Source organism: Thermobia domestica, chromosome 5 (assembly GCF_964235325.1).
Source record: "Thermobia domestica chromosome 5, izTheDome1.hap1.1, whole genome shotgun sequence".
Taxonomy (NCBI): domain Eukaryota; kingdom Metazoa; phylum Arthropoda; class Insecta; order Zygentoma; family Lepismatidae; genus Thermobia; species Thermobia domestica.
This window is the reverse complement of record NC_137458.1, coordinates 292,080,424-292,097,997: the sequence shown is the minus strand read 5'-3', so window position 1 is coordinate 292,097,997 and position 17,574 is coordinate 292,080,424. Positions and strand designations below refer to the sequence as shown.

Below are 17,574 nucleotides of genomic sequence, written 5' to 3'. Positions count from 1 at the left end.
TGAAAAAATCCACAAGGGGTACTTCTGGAGGTGAGTTTTGCTAGGGCTAAGTTTTCTTAAAAATGTCTTCAAATTTTGTTCGTATTTTACAAATACATGTTTCGGTAATAACTATGGCATGATTTACTTTAAGAAACTGGAGCGATAGTTTAGCGCGATGGCCCGTACCTTTTATTCTATTATTAACTGTCATAGAAATACTTTAAACGTTTTTATTGAGCAAAGAAAATCCAATTTTATTTAAACCACTGCATAGCTTGACTTCTTCCAGTCGACCAATTAAATATTTGCAGAACTTTAATTTACTATAATCAATTGCTTTACGCTATTGAGTTTAGGCTATTCGAATCTACGACTATCTCAATTTGAAACTTTGACCCTAGATGTTAGCCCATTGATCACAAAACATGCTTCCACTCATGTAGTGTTGGCAATTAGATTATCTTCCAGCAAGAAATACCAGAAACTCTTACCTTAGCCATATCAAGCTCCTCTTTCAAGTTGTTATAACTTTCGAACTCTTTCTGTCTAGCCGTGGATTTATTAAGCTCATTCCGCACTCTATCAAGCTCTGATTTGTACTCCAATGATTGGCTTTCTAGAGTTCTTTCCAAATACTCAATCTAGAAAAGAAAATATTCTAAAGTTACATACATTACATGTGTCTCAAGAAATAACGTCCAGATTACAGGTTACCTATGTTGAGAATTAGATATTATTGTACCTAGTAGAGAGGATTAGAAAAGCCAAATGGATTGATATATGACGAAACTAGAGGAGCTCCCACTAGTTAGTGAGTTGGTTGTTTCTAAGATGAATTAAAACGTTGGGTCTTATATGATGATATAGCAGTCTCATAATGTTGATTATGTTCTGTCTCTCTCAAGCCTAAGAACTCGAGTTAGTAAATTAATATTGTAATGTACTGCGTGCTTATGTATACAAACAATACCGTGTGCTTTTGTTTATAAACATCACCATAGGGATTTACTACTTATTACGCGGGATTACTACGAGCAGCAGACGACACGGACCACTGGCACCTCCTACGAAGTACTTGACGAAAGGACAGCAGCAGCACCACCGACACTATGGAGGCCTTTAAATTCGACAGTAACCAGCGGACCAGTACCAGTTCTCTGGTGTCACTCCCACTGCTTGTTTCGGAGCATCAGGAGAACCTAACCCCAAAGCCTCTAGCCTGCTTCGGGACTCTTGGCTATTCCTTTCCTCCTGGCTTAGCCTACTACGGGGCTCTGTTGGGAATCTTACCTCAGTTGCTTAGCCTGCTTCGGGGCTCTGTGACCTCTAAACCCCTTACTGCTTGCTTCGGAGCATTGGGGTTTCCTTTGTCACTTTGCTTAGCCTGCTTCGGAGCTCTGTAGAGATCCTGTCCGCGACCTTACGGTCAAGGACTACCTTATTTCTACCAGACAAATAAAGAGAAAGCACTTCAAAAAGCTCAAACTTTATCACTGCTCGCACTTCCCACGCGGTGGGAGCTGGAATAGGAACGTCCATCTTCAACCACTGCCACGACGCTACTCAGAGCACTAGGGAAGTTTTGCTGGATCATGCGCCATGCTAGGACCTTACTCTCTCACGTGCACGCAGTCGCTTCACGCCACATAGGTTTCCTAGCTATGGGATGCGTGGAAAAGTTAGTTTCTGGATGCGTCTTGTACAAATATTTTTATATGGGTGTTCTCATGTACTCACCTGCTTTCCCAAATCTGAATCATCAGTTTCACCTTCCGAACTCGAATCTAAACTGCACTCTTCTAAAATCTTTGATATTTTTTCTACATTCATTTTACTTGCTTCAAACAAGACAACTTCTATAAAAATGAAATAGTTTTCAAAACAAAATATTCCACTATTTTATCGAACGTGGTGCAGTCAAACGCAGAAAGTTGATCACAACAATCAACCTGCAAAAGCTAATGTACTCTTTGCTGGATGTCAGGTGAACAGTATTTCTTCAAGGACTGAGTCTCAGTAAGTATTTAACACAGCCGACAACCGACCGCAACCCATAATAATTTACATAGGGGCTATTATGTAAAAAGAGTTAGACTCGGGCCCCAGCGTTTCAGAATAAACATACAACCCGAGTTTGACTTAGGCTTAGGATCGAAAGTGTTAAACTGAAGATTTTAACTTTAAAAATAGTTAAGTTAAAGGTAATAGAATTAGTATTAAAAGTGAGTTAAAATTAGTAACTACTCGGGAAATCATAGTAGGATACAAAATACAACTCACACACGCTTCAAGAGCTAATATAATTTAGCTTAGGTACATTAAAATAAGGTGTGAAAATGTTTTACAGAGAAAGAACAGTACAAAACAAGTACCTGTTGTTTTAAGTGTTTTTCCTTTTCAATAAACTGCGATTCCATTCTACTAATAACTTTCTTCACTTCTTCTTGTTGTTTAGCTAAGTCATCCTGCAAGGTCTCAATCTCAGCCTTTTGGTGTTCCTCCGTCGCAATTTTTGCATTTAATTTTAGTCTCAAAGAGTACACCTCCTGAGTAAGATCCTGAAAAAGATGCTTTTAAATTAATATTCTACCTTTACAGGCCGTTCTCCCCATCTCTGACGAATGAAGAAAAAAGATCTGCAGTACTGGTTGAACTTGGAACGGCCTTTGATTTCACGTTTGCAACTCATCATATCATACTCAATGCTAAATATAAATACATCTGTAACTTCCATTTTAACTCCCTAAGATCGTACTCCTTTTGTTCACCCCACGATGAATTGTGGTTGGGCAGACGGTTTTTAGTTGGGTATGTATGGTCAAAGAACTTCAACGCCAATATATTGACTTTCTATCTATACTTCACGCAAGCATCTCTCCAAACGCCTTATGTTGGTCAACACCAAGTGAAAAGTGTGCAAAAAATACCGACGTTGAAACAGTGTCATCCAGGGATTTATTCTGGAACCGAGGTTTTAATTATTTAATTACTTTTATTTATTTATTTTAAGAAGTCGAAATTAAACATTATTAACTGAAATAACTGTTCTTCATATTGGAAGCAAGATTTCTGGAAAATATTTGAACCATCACCTTCTCGTTTAGAATACGCATTTTAATTAAGATTGAAAAGAAAAACGGTTTAAATAAATCAGAACACCCCCATCTCATTTACATAGTATGAGGACTGTTCAGAAACTAACAGACGTGTTAAAATAAAAAAGTAACAGAATGATCATACCAAATTGTATTCTATACATTTGAAAGGTACACTCTTAAACTATTTTTCCACATAATCGCCATGCAAATTAAGGCACTTATCATACCGTGATAAGTTTTTCAAATACCGTCACTCTGGAAATCTACCGTCTGCGATTTCAACCACTGCTTACACCAGCATGCAGTTCGACGTCAGTATCAAAGCGTTGGGTAGTGAGCCATGTCTTCATCGGGCAACGACGATTTGCACGAAGTTTGTCGTCGATTTACCTCACAGTTCTTCAGACACAAGGCTAGGTCTACTACTGCGATCTTCATCGTGAACATTGGAAAGACCATTTTAAAATCAATGCTCCAATGCCTCACTCGGCCTCCACTCATTATTCCATGTCCCTGTACTTCACACAGTTGGCTATGGATTTCAATTGGCTTGTGGCTTTTTGCCAACAAAACCTAATCACGGAACGCAGCTCACAAGAAGTTGGATTTTCTATTGCAACACACATTGTAACCCATTTCATAGAAATCACAGAAGAGCGTCACAGTCTTCAGAACACCACAGCTGGATGCGTACTGAATGCGGCAACGTTCTGACACCAAGATGGCGACTTTACCCCCGCCCACTGCCGCGATAGGCCAAAACGTCTGAGACACTCTGGACAGCCCTCAAATAATAAAATGATATTTACTCCTTTGCTTTTCTGTGAGAAAATACCTTTTCTTATGCATTTTGAAGGCACATAAAATAACAATAGAAAGATTTCTCTCAGAACAGATCAACGTCATATCAAGTAAGCCACGCTTAGTTAATACCACGTCCGCTAGTGGCACTATTCTCGCAACATAACAGTCAATCAAGTCAACTGGTATGACGCTGGCTATCAATTTCTTGACAATTACATGTTTAATTTTAACAATGAGAATGTTAAACACAAATTCAGAAATTACGGGACAATTCTGCTTTCCAAAACAATTTTGTCGAAATGTAACCTCGTAATAATGCACAATTCCGTAAAATACGGGACGTGTACGATCAATAATTTTAATGAAAGTAATATGATTATTAAAAAGAAAAGTCTGGTATCAAGTGCTATTTTCCGAAAATTCATTTCAAACGGTTCAGTCCTTTTTCCATGACGAGCCCAACTGTATCCAAAAAATTAAATTAATTTTCCCTTTCCTCCAGTTTGAAAGTGAGATTTTGAAAAAGGCTGGGCCACATGACCATTTGTTTTTAATAAGGTGTTTATATAACCTAATTTCATTCCTCTTACATGAGAAGCTCCCGAGATACTCTACTTTTGGCATAAATTTTAAATCTTCCTCCTTCCACTTACGACTCACATTTAAATAAAAGTGACATGACAAAAACTCAACCGAGCCAAGTGCTATGTTCAAAAATCCATTTCAAACGATTTAGCCATTTTCTCATAATGATGAAATAGACAATGCTGATTTGAATGTGAAAAAAATACATAAATAACCCATTTCCTCCACCCTTAAAAGCGGAATTTGAAAAATTGCAGGGACAGGGATCCGTTTATTTTTAATTAGAAGTCTATATGCCGAGTTTCATTTCCCAAACTTGAGGAGCTCGTGAAATGACTATTTTAATATAAATTTTGAACCTTCTTTCCCTTTAGGATACCTACTTAATTCAGACATGATAAAAGAAAGGAAGGAAAATAAAGTTCAAAAATTAATTTCAAACGGTTCAACTGTTTTCCCGTCATGACGTGACAGATAACATCGATTTTACTTTTATAATACACGTATAGAGATGAAGCGAAAATACAGAAAATAGGGAAGGTATTATCAAACGCCTTATAAAAGGTACACTATAAATACATTCGTATGCTTCGTCAAATAGGGAAGAGAAGAAGTGGGAAGAAAGAAAAAAACTATACAACATAAAGTAGCTGTGAAGCGTCCTTGTATTGAAGAGTTCGTAATAGTGCAGGAAAGTGAAGAAATAAATATAAATGTATACATTAAACATTAATGTAATTTTGTTTTGTGATCACACCATAGCTGAACAGCTGAATCTATTGACACAAAATTTTACACTAAGTTAGTACTTATCTCGAACTGGGTTCTTATCTCATCATTTTCATTAAAATGTGTATCCTAAGGGAGAAGCGAGAGTACAAAACTCATGGCAAAAACAACAATGAACTCATTCAGCATTTAAATACTATCCATTTTTCATTATTATATGTCATAAAATATTTTCCATTATATCTAATGTAACTTCTAAACATAAGCCATACCAGGCCAGCGAGGAAACGAACAAATTAGGAAGGAGACCCTAGCACGCTACGGCCAACGACAGATTTAAAACAGCAGCAGAAAAAAAAAAATATGGAACTGATTGAACAAAATGAACATATTTAACACTTGGTTCAAGCTGGGTTCTCACTATTCCATTTCGATTGAAATACACATCCTAGGAGGGAGGGGGCAGTTCATACACACCTTTCAAAAATTCCCACGAATTTGTCTTTCCCGTGCGAAGAAATATATATGAATAACTTTGAAGATAAAAATTATATTGTATAATAGGGGAAAAAATGAAAATATGTAAATTAATTAAGATATTTACAAAAAATAAATAACGTTGAAAAATAATGAATTACGACAATAATGAATGATAATATAGAATGAGAAATGGATAGGAAAGATGACGTAAAAAGTAAAGAAATAACCAAAGACTGAAAACAGTATGTGGGAACTGAAGTGAGTGTGGTGAGGTAGGGTAGGAAGTCTGGAAGTGTATTTACAGGATGTAAATGAGGTTGGAACTATCTCAAGTGTCGCAGTGGTGGAAAGTGTATGTTATCTGTGATAGGGTGTTGTAACGCCAAATTGGTACCCAGAACAGGAAATTGGTATACAGAACAAGTTTTACACTTGGGTTTACAGAATTGTTTTCGTAGTCGTACCGGGTCTTACAATGCTAATGATCCTGTGGAGACCTAAGGGTCTTCGGTGGATAATTTTAGTAAGGGTTTTGAAAGTATTTTCTGGTTTAAATGATGTGCTGAGCATGTGATACGTAAGATTCATTAGTTTTTATACGAAATGGAGGCTGCGATGGTATTAGGTATGGAAGTACGAAATAGCAGATTCTAGTCTGTTCTCATTAAGCATGGTTTTATGCATGACTGAATTGCTTGCTGATAATGTTGAGGGGGTATAATTAGTTGGAGAGTGTTGACGAGAAGATCTTGGGGTGGACGGTGTATTGGAACATATACAGATTCCCTGAATGCTCAAGGAATACGGTAGGGTATACCGAGGTTATGAAGGTGTGAGCTATTACATATTGTTGATAGATTTAACGTGTACGTCAATCTCGAGACTCTATTCTCAGCCTGATGTTTACATCAAGGTGAGTAAATGGCTGAAAAAGGGTTAGGTGAATTTGAATGGACACTTGTTCGGAGACTGTGAGAATAGTTCCAGTGTTAGTTGGTCGTAGGTCTATAATATGAAAATGTAGCCCATGAATTGAGGTTAGAGGGAAAATATAAGTGGTAATGAGCGTATATATATATATATATATATATATATATATATATATATATATTGTTTCAGGAGTCCCATTAGTAAGTTGGAGTATAAAGAATTGTGTGTGCCCATGATTTGAAGGTGGTGCTTATTTTTAAATGTGAAATTGTTCATTGTTAGGATAAACTGCAGGTTGGACCTTCCATTTTAACTAATGACAGGGTGATCACCAATCATGATTTTTTAAATTCCATTTTTTAAACCAATTTTTCCAATTTAAATATATGACAGATTTTCACAGTGAATATATTATGATCATACATTAATAGTGATCCTGTACGTCATACTTTTCATATCATGGCGTATGTATGACTGTTTATGTTCTCATAAGTCCAGAGCTTACTGCTATAAAGCACACTATTTTAAAAAATTAACTAAATTGAGCTTGTTATTGAGATGATAGAATTGACATTGGTACTTACCTAAGTCTCTTCTATATCCCTCAGAAAAAAATAATAATGAGGAAACATGTCACAATCCTATGAGCTAACTACCCCCTGGTTTCAACAGTCTACATCGCCATACGTCACTACATTATTTCCATTTGCCATACATTTCTTTCTATCATTATTATTGCTACATAGTTTTCATTTCATGCCTTATATCCTACTACTGTCATTATTATTATTATAAATAATTTGTTATTTTCAAATTTGTTCATCTTTTATCAATTTTTCCATTAGTATTCTTTCTTTAGTATTACGCCGCTCTTCAACACTCATTCTTTAGTTTTATCTTCTACTATTGAATTCTCGCTAATTTCACCCTGCATTCCAACATAGCCTCGCCCATGTGGACGCAGCATTACATTTTCCTTTTTCTCTGTTCTTGAACTTTAAAAGGAAACCTTAGTTCATTCTCTCCTATCTGAAGAGCCGTTTTAGCGGATGAGATCATAGCGTACAGTTTTAGCGTGTGTCAGATCACGCTTTCACTATTTTCTTCATTCATTCTTATTCTCTTTTCTGGATTCTCTTGTTTCAACCATCTTGTTAAGTGTTCCATTCTGCTACACTTTATTCGCTCCAGTAAACCTACTTTTATCTTTTCGATAATTTCCCTACATAGTTTTATTCTGCATCCTAACATAGTAAAACCTGTCAACTTGGCCTGGTTCGTCTTGAACCTGCATTTTCCCATTAGACAGTCGTTATTTATTACTCTAAGTTGGTCACCTGTCTATCTTGGAAGTTGGTCGCATTGAAGCGGTGTTTACCCTATCATGATAATGATAAATTTACCTGCGTATCTTCGTCACGCAAAATATCGGGTTTGTTATTTTTCTTAATTCTTTCGTATTCCCACAATTTGTTCTTGGAGGTCAATGATCAGACCCCTACCTTGATAAAGGGGTGGTGAAGGAAGATGTGAATAAGAAAAAGCACATACAGGAATTTAGGAAATGGATGTACGTATTTGTTTACCCTGTCTGTTTTGGTAGAACCATTAGCTATATTAGCTTCTTTCATCAGTGGGGAGCTTTAGTAATTCCGGAAAATTCAAGGCTAAAGCTAAGCATCTTAATTGTCAACTATTGGCGCCTGACGGCTTGCCGAAAGCTAGCGGAGGTTTTGAAATATGAATTCCCTTAAGATTTTTTCAAAACATCTTTTGTTCCGAGGGAAACATTTGTGGTTCATAGTTAACTACAAAATTAGAATGTACGTATGTGCCAAAAAGAATAAATACTCTAAATACATTATTTAAAGTAGCTGTCGTGCCATTGCTTATTAAAATTTTACAATCAAGTAATACTGGAATTCCTACTCTAAAAATACACCAATGACACTTATTTTCTGTAAGTTGACCACTTTTCAATGGAAGCGATGGTGGCCAACATTGACAGATTTTACTGTATTAGTGTTTTTATTATTTAATTTTTGTTAATTTCTTCATTCGTCTATATTTCTCTCTTGATTTATTATTTTTATCGCATTCTTGTAATACAGAATAGATTGGACATTAAAAAAAAAAATTTAAAAAAATTATATGATTATGCACTGAGGCCAAGCGAGACAGTAATGATGAGATGAATGGTAATGGTAGGATGCCAAAACTGGGGAGAACCTTGAGGAAACTCACATGACCTAGAATCGAACCAATAACCCTTTGTACAAAGGCGAACGCAATACCACTGAAACACAGCGACCCTTTATTTTTTTAACTCTTAGTACACGGAGTGTGAAGCCCGGTGGCTCATTGGCAAAGCGGTTACCTTCAGTGCGAGGGGTATTAAGTTCGATTCTACGTCATGAAAGTTTGTGGTCAACATCGTGTCCAAGGTTTCTCTCTTTTCCTCCCACTTTATCATTTCACCAGCTCTTGATAATCATTCTTCTCCTTTGGCCTAAAGGACATACACTTGGATAAAATTGAAAGAGTTCATTTCTTTTTCCTAATACGCACAATGATCACACTGCTCACCCGTTACATATTTGAGAATACAACAAAGTTGAAGCAACAAATCAAGAAATCTACCGGTTAAAGAAGCTACACTTTTTAGAGCTAAGTTCACGTTTACCTCTATAACTTTCTCTTTTTTATAAAGCGTAGTTTCCAATTCATCAGTGTTTGGCAATATAAGACTGCTCTGAAGCTCTCCAGTAAATGATTTTGGTTCCTCTTCATCCCTCATAGTCATTTCCGTCACTTGCATAAACGCCATTTTGCTCTTCACTGTGTAATACTAATGTCTGTAAATTGGAAGAATCTATTAATCATTACACATTTTTAAATAACATTCGCGTACACAATGAGATGTTCAATCCAGAAATTCTTAGAATATATATGCAATATGAATAAAAATTGCTACTGGGGTAGGAGGCAATCCAAATGAAATCGACCAATTTTCAGGTCAAAGGTTGCTGACAATTTTTTTTACCTAAGATTCTACCACATTGAAAACGGGTTTTCATTTATTTTTTACCCGCGCAGGGTTTGTTTGTAGCGGCCATTTTGTATAAGCGCATGTGTGTATTTTGCACTTTTCAGAGGATTCCGTTAAACGCTGTAACTTCTTAGATTTCAAAGATAATGAGTTCAAACCAAAACCATATGAAAGGTAATGGAACGGACAACATTCTATGTTCTGTGTACACTGAGATGTCCTTTAGAATGTCGCAAAAACAGCTTTGAACAATGAGGATGGAAACCTAGAAATGGCCATTTTGGAATGTACATTTTGAAACGAAATAAATGAGACTTACCTTCAATTTTTTGTCTACACAGAGACTAGATAATAGACCACGTCCTAAACAAGTTTCAGATCTGAGAACCATATACAGTGAAACCTCTCCTAACGGACACCTCTGTAAAGCGGACACCTCTCATAACGGACATATTTTGTAATCCCCAAACACTGTAATAGGAAAAACCATGTTGACAAACCTCTCTAAAGGGGACACTCCCTAGTACGGACACGGACAGTCTTTTCTGTCTCTTATAGGTATTATTTACCTCCATATTACGGACACTTTCTCTAGAAACAAGTTGAAAAGTACAGAAAGAATACATTTTCAGAAATGCATACATGTTTCACCAAGGAAGCATTGTAATAACACTTTTCCTCGTCAACTGGCTGTTCAGAAACTCAGACGAAGCGCTTTTGTTTAACAACACCCTCATATCCTTTGCTTGCATTCCACTCCCACTCAACCTGTTTTAGAATCAAAAGTAATTGACAGTTGCCTGCCATTTGGGATGTCATGTCATTCTACTGTTCCGCTGGAATCAAGCAGAAGACGTTTGGTGTTTTTTGTCCGTGTATACGCATATTTTTTTAGTGCCTCTCTTTGTAGAAGGAAATCTTTTCTATGTCATTCTGCATCCAATAAGCAATACGGTGTAAGTTGTTGTAAGCTTTCGAAATGCCACGAAAAGCGCTAATGTTAAAATCGAATTGATTGAATTTTCGAAGAATACTGAAATGTGCGAAGGATAGCTGAAAATTTTTGTATCGGTAAAACACAAGCACCTGAGATAATATAAAACCAAGACAAATCAACAAAGTTGTGGTGTGAAAATGACAATGAAAATAGTGTATCATTGCTTTGAACAAAGTTTTTGTGCAACTGAATGGTTTTGTAGAGTACGGAATGAAAAAAAAATCCTTTGTTATGGTCGATGCTAAAAGCTAAGAATTTGGAGGTAGCAACAGAAGTGGATGTTTCAGATTTCAAGGTCTCGAACGAGTGGTTAGAGAAGTTTCAGATTAGACACAAAATTTCTTTCAAAGCGATTTGTGGAAAATCCGCAGATGTCGACATGCCCACAGTCATAGAACGGTTTGATAAATTACCTTCAATAGTTTGTAATTACATATCACCTTGTTTACTAATTTACGTAAGAAAATATCGAAACCTCTCTAAGGCGGACACCTCTCTATAGCGGACAATTTTTGATTCCCCACGGCTGTCCGCTTTAGAGAGGTTTCACTGTACTTGATTTCTTGGAATTTTTCGAACATTGCGACTTTTCGAAAATCGAGTATTTTGACCATCATATATTTCAGGAATGACACAAGTGAAAAATCCCAAACTTGCACGAAATAGACGATAGTTGTGCAGTAACAAGTGGGGAAAATTGCATCGCTGAGACTTGAGTAGTTTCTGAGTTATAAGTCGTTGCAATGATTTTGAAATTCGCAATTTTAACAGCTGAACAGATGTACAGGTTTTGTATTGTTAGTATCTCATGCATACAATTTATCTATCTTTCATCAGAAGAAGTGCAGTCAAACAGCAAGAAATTCGAGATTTGCTACTTGTAAAACAATTATCAATATCAGATTATATCATAGATTTGTACCTTTGACGCAAACACAAATCAGATGTTAAGAATACTCACAATGAGACGAATTTACTGATTGCAGTACTTCAGTACTTCCAGAACATAGCATGTTGTCATTTTCACCTAAAGATACCATAGCCTGTATTTACGCCGAGAAATGGTGAACTGGGAGAATTGAAGACATCAGTCAGGAAATAACGATCTTCTCGTTCGTTTTTTTCCATCACCAATACCCAAGAACCTCTTTTAAATTATCCACGAATGACAAAGTGTGGGTGCCAATCACTAAGGTTCTCCGGAAACTCACACTCACAGAGTTCACATCTCCTAAAGGTCAATATCAGTGCCAAACTCTACACAAATTAGTCAACTGTTTGCCTATGCTATAGGCAGAAAAGAAATAGCACACGCGTTTCGTTTTTTGTACAAGATATTATTCATAAATTATGCACACTTTATCCATTTAAAATTACTGTCTTGTTATTTTGGCTTTTGCTACAAACTTTATATCCACGCCTCATGGCCCCTTATGATATTAAGTCCCAGTAAAGAAAAAACTTATAACTTAGAAACTACTCACCTCTCAGTGATGCAATTGTACCGACTTGTTACTGCACAACTATCGTCTATTATGTGCAAATTTGAGATTTTTCACTTGTGTTCTTCCTGAGATATTTGATGGTGAAAATATGCGATTCGAAAATTCGCTATGTTTAAAAATTTCCAAGAAATCAAGTATATGGTTCTCAGATCTGAAACTTGTTTGAGACATTGTCTATTATCTAGTCTCTGTGTAGACAAAAAATTGAAGGTAAGTCTCATTTATTTCGTTTCAAAATGTACATTCCAAAATGGTCATTTCTACGTTCCCAACCTCAATGTTCAGAGCTTTTTTTTTTATTTATTTATTTTTTTTTTTTTTCCTTCTTTCTTCGACGTTCTAAAGTACGTCTCAATGTGCACAGAACACAGAATGTTGTCCATTCCATTATCTTTCATATGGTTCTGATTTGAACTCATTATCTTTAAAACCTAAAAAGTTACAGCATTTAACGGAATCCTCTGAAAAGTTCAAAATACACTCAGGCCGCTACCACAAACCCTGCGAGGCTAAAAAATAAATGAATATTCGTTTTCAACTTCCTGATTGTGGTACAAGCTTAGATAAAAAGTTAATTTAAAAAAACAAACTAACATTTGTCAGCAACATCATTGGTCGATTTCATTTGGATTGCCCCGTAGATGATGTATGTAATCTACATATCTACCCTAACGGCAGTTTTCAATCATTCCGAAGTGAAGTAATTTATTTATGTAATGTTGCATTCTTCCTGTTGTTAGTTGATAATCTTATCAATATCTTAGTTTTGCGGGAATGCTGAAATCATTATGCACAGTATCACAAAATGAAAGCAGTGTGCTAATTCACAACGCACGACAGATTGCGTACGCGTACACTGCCTCGTGTATAAATATTCAATATATATTGAAGGGCAGTTGGAAGAGGAAAGGCATTAGGAAGTGACAGACTACTGAAGTGGATAAAGCGTAGGTGGTTCGAAATATCTCCCAACTATGAAAGAAAGGGCATACATATTTATTTATTTATTGAACAAATTCCCAGATACAGCATAACTTTGCCATTTTACACAGGGACATGCTAACAAAAGAAAGAAAAAACAAGACAACAATAACAACAACATAGAAAAAAGAGTGTAAAAGTAAAACTATTCCGTCCAAGCTCGTTTAATTGCTCTTTCAAACACTGGGTAGCTCGAAAAAATGTCCACATCAGTTGTTACTTGATTATAACAGTTTGGTATTCTATAAAAAAGAGACCTCTGTATAACAGCCAACCTAGGACGGGCAAGATGGAATAGGTGGGTATTCCGGGTGATGCGGGAAGGGACACGTAAGGATAGTTCCTGAAGTAATATTTCCGATCTTAAGCTTCCATTAACTATTTTATGTAGATATTTCAGGTCAGAGATAATTCTGCGTACTTCAGGAGTCTGAATATTAAGATGTCGCAAGAGCTCCTTCTTAGATAATATTCGAAGTGCAGGAACACGAAAACGGACTATAGCGATGAAGAAATTGAGAACAGAATCAAGTCTGGAGAGATGTGTAGGTGCTGCCATGGCCCATATGGGAGAGCAGTATTCGATCTTGGGCGCTATTAAAGTCTTATAAAAAGTTGCTAATGAGGAAACAGTGCGTAGTTCGGTGAATCGATAAAGAAGTCCCAACATGCGCATTGAATTCTTTAGTATTGAGGATATGTGGTCAGAGAAGGTGAGTTTTGAATCAAAGATGACACCAAGATCGTTATGACTAGCAGAATGTGTGATAGGGGAATCGTTGATATGGTATGTGGAGGGGACAGGAGACTTTTTCAAAGTAATAGTAATACTGTCACATTTCTTACTGTTGAGTTTCAAGTGCCACATTTCACACCAGCCTGTAAGGTAATTTATGTCTTCCTGTAGAGCAATTGTGTCATGGAGACACGATATTTCTCTGTATTTAATTTTAACATATTTAACTTAATAACAATCTAGTACAGGTTGGCACGTGTTTTTCGTACGTCTTCGTTTACGTGTATACAACCGTCGCTTTGCACCTACTTCCTACAGGTATATCCCCTCACGGGATTACGAGTTTCAACCTGCTCTGAACTGGAATAGAAGTTTACGTGCTTCTAGTGATCATCTGGGACAGATTGTCGCATATTTTTAGTACTCGTCGTTTTTCGACATGATTTATGGCATACATATGATCAATATGTATGTAATTAGTGGGTAGAAATGCAAAACAATTTTTCACGGAATTTGCGTGAATTCTACCAAGAAATAGTTGTGTACAAACACAGCTTCAACAGTGAATCATCCTAAACTTAATCTGCACCAAGAAACCCAATGCCGCCTATAAAATACGATTCACACAGGTATAGAGTTCATTTTGTCTGCCGTCAATTGGCCAGAAGTGAGTGTTCTTTTTTAGTGCCGGTGCTATATGAGACGTGAACCTACAGATTAAGGTTAGGGTGAACTCCCGCACACGGCGGCCCTCAAATACAAAATTTAAGGAAAAATGAACAGAATTAGACGAAATGCCAGCACGAGAGTAACAAAAAAAAAATTATAAAGATCATCAATGTAGGGTGATTAATTAGGAAAAAAAAACTATTAAATTCTGGACTGTTGCGATATTAGATACACAGACAATACAGTATATTATGGCAGTGTTTCAAACCTGCTGTTTTATTAACTTAAAACGTATATGCTACAATAATTGAAGGAAATATAGAAATCTAGTGGAAACTAATAAGAAGGGAGTTGCATCTGTGGTAGAACAGGGCAAAATGTGGGTACTATCTCATTTTATAGGGCATAAATGTGTAAAATCCAAGGAGTACGTTACTTGATTTCACAATAGGATTGTACAAGTAATCAAAGTATATCCGGATCTTACCTCTTAAATGTATAATACGGTAGAAATAAGAAATAGAAAGTGCACTCTTTACCACGTAGTATCATGTAAGAGATGATAAAGCGAAGTGCTATAATAAGGTAGTGTACAAAGTGATAATAAAACTGTCCCAAGTGATCATATGTGTTTTATGCCATATGAACTGTTTTTCCAGTATCGTCATTTACCGCTCAGACTCCTCTGCTGCGCTCCTGCTCTGACTGTTAGACAGCATTCATGCATTTTAGTGGACACCTAGCAGAAGTTGGTTTGTGATTTTAAAGTTATTCGAGTTTTATGCAATGCAGTTTTTATGCCATATGTGCACACGCTGTAAAGTCATTCTGCATCTATTGTTGCAATTTCTCCCTTAATTAACACTTTCTAAGCAAGAGTGCATTTCCTGCTAAGAGAAATTATATTTCATAAATATAAGTACCGTATCTCCTTCTGTAGCAATCTAATACAAGAAAAACGTGGGTAAACTTTACAATACACAACCGAGCTGCAAATCAATAAGTAAGGCCGCTTTAAAAGGGTATAGTAGACTAGAGTAAAATAAGGATAAGTAGGGTAGGGGTAGGAACAGATTAACATTAGGGAAGGTTTAAGCCATTTTTATAAAATTAATAGAGTGTAAAGTCTCGTTTCTGAGTAAGTATACCATCTGGAGCGGGCATTGTAAATTTAAAACAAAAACAAAAAAATACTTTTGTATGCGTTTTGTAATTTTTTATGTCACAGGGACATGCATTTGATAGGGAGATTCGATCCCAAAACCCTACTCTAAAAGTATTTTCATAATACTGTAGTAGGGTGATATTTATAGTACTGGTTGAAAACATGAGAGAGAAAGAATTTATTGTTCTCGTTATATCTGAATAGTGTGCACTTTGCAACACTTAAGAGTTAGTAGGTACGAGTTAAGTTCCAAAGTTGGGCGTTTGTTTCCAGCAAAATTTTTAAAATTTACAGGAAAGACATGGATAATTTGATCGTTTGTGTGCTTGATAATATATGAGTCTCGAAAAAGTTGTTTGTTTGTTATATATAAGCGCTATAAACATGGGACTATACGGCGAGCGGAGGGAACTACTTGGCGCAAGGTAACCGAACAGCTGCATTGTGGGAAAGAAACGAGCACAATGTTATCAACATGGTGAATGTACGAGGGCATGAACTAGCAGTTTTAAGATTTGTGAAGCAGTAGCAAAAAAAAAAAAAAAAAAAAAAATGGCGAAAGCGGACGCCCAACTTCGGAATAAATGCCATAGGTACTAACATTGCGCAGTAATACAACACATATCTAGTGACGAGGAAAGAAAGCATGAAAATAAAGAAATATTTGTGATTAACAGTTGAGAGGAGTAATTAGTAAAGTATATTAAAATAACTATAGTAATAAAACGTTGAAAACAGGTCCATGTGGGTCTAATCCAGGGTGAGATCTGCAGAAGATTAGCATTATGGTAGAATTAAAATCACAGTAATGCGTGTAACTTTCTAGGCTTTACAACCAGAAGAATCGATTTTGTGAAAAAAAAAAAAAAAACAGGTAGATGAAATTTTAGTAGGACCTCTATTGCAAATATGTACCATTATATCTTTGTGAAGTAATGACTTCACAATATTTGTATGTGTCCTGGGTTAATCTAAAACTAAACGAAAAGCATGCTGTGCCACATATCGATGTACTGTATTGCATACTCATAGCCTGCATGTTCTGGTTATATTTTGACTAGATACTTAAGGTCTATTACAAATTAAATTAATTAGGAACAATGATTTAATTTGAACAAGTGGAAAATCTGATGCTGTTATTCATGACGAAGAAGTCGGGTTGCGAAATTCTGCACCTTCACTACATTTATGTATGACAACATAATAATAGTAATCCAATATAAAATACAGACAACAAACATTTTACCTTAGCAATAGTTTTCACCAACACCAACACTCATTTGTACAGTGAAATCAATTATAATTTGTTTTACTTGAGTTTAAATTACCCACCTCTTCACTTTACATAAATTCACAACAAACAAAACCAATATTACCAGTATCTATCTAAAATGATATTTCCCGAGTAGAGATTTTTGTTAAGTAGATCTCGGAAAATTCGCTGCAGAAGCACAAGAATTGTATCTCATTGCCAAAAGTATATGGTATCAACTATTCCAAACTAAAAGGCTAGTTTTAAACAGAAACATTTATCGTAGCATTTCTTGTAGCAGATGTGCTCCCAAAAATCTCGTATAATATTCTATGACATCAAAAGTATATGGTGCTTTTACATGGTAGCATTTTGATAAGCATCTTGTCGTGACGTAGCAAACAAGTCACGGGAGAAGAGCGCAATTATGGCCCCGAAACTAAAGCGTTAGGTATCTAAAGCTATAGTGGTTGTAACAACAGTTCTCGCCGGTTATATTGAAAAACAAAAACTACAAAAAAGTATATGGGGAAAAGGCATCCCTACTCCAACTCATTTTTCTTTACTACAATTCAATTTTTCACACAAAATAAAGAGCATGGATATTTGGCA

The 17,574-nt window shown here is 36.0% G+C and overlaps 1 protein-coding gene across 2 annotated transcripts in view; it reads right to left on the bottom strand.

Annotated features, from left to right (window-relative positions):
• The window catches only part of LOC145686693 (uncharacterized), a 51,782-nt gene extending 34,589 nt beyond the window's left edge, over positions 1 to 17,193 (bottom strand). The window contains exons 1-4 of one of the 2 annotated variants that reach the window (XM_081760241.1): positions 17,043 to 17,193; positions 9,292 to 9,463; positions 2,355 to 2,540; positions 474 to 623 (exon numbers count right to left, since the gene is read on the bottom strand). In XM_081760241.1, coding sequence (XP_081616367.1) covers positions 474 to 623; positions 2,355 to 2,540; positions 9,292 to 9,435 — 480 coding nt within the window. In that variant the 5' untranslated portion in view covers positions 9,436 to 9,463; positions 17,043 to 17,193. Of the gene's footprint in view, positions 1 to 473; positions 624 to 2,354; positions 2,541 to 9,291; positions 9,464 to 16,956 lie in introns of both variants that reach the window. The other variant, XM_081760240.1, reaches the window with a different exon arrangement.
• Between the last annotated feature and the right edge of the window lie 381 nt (positions 17,194 to 17,574).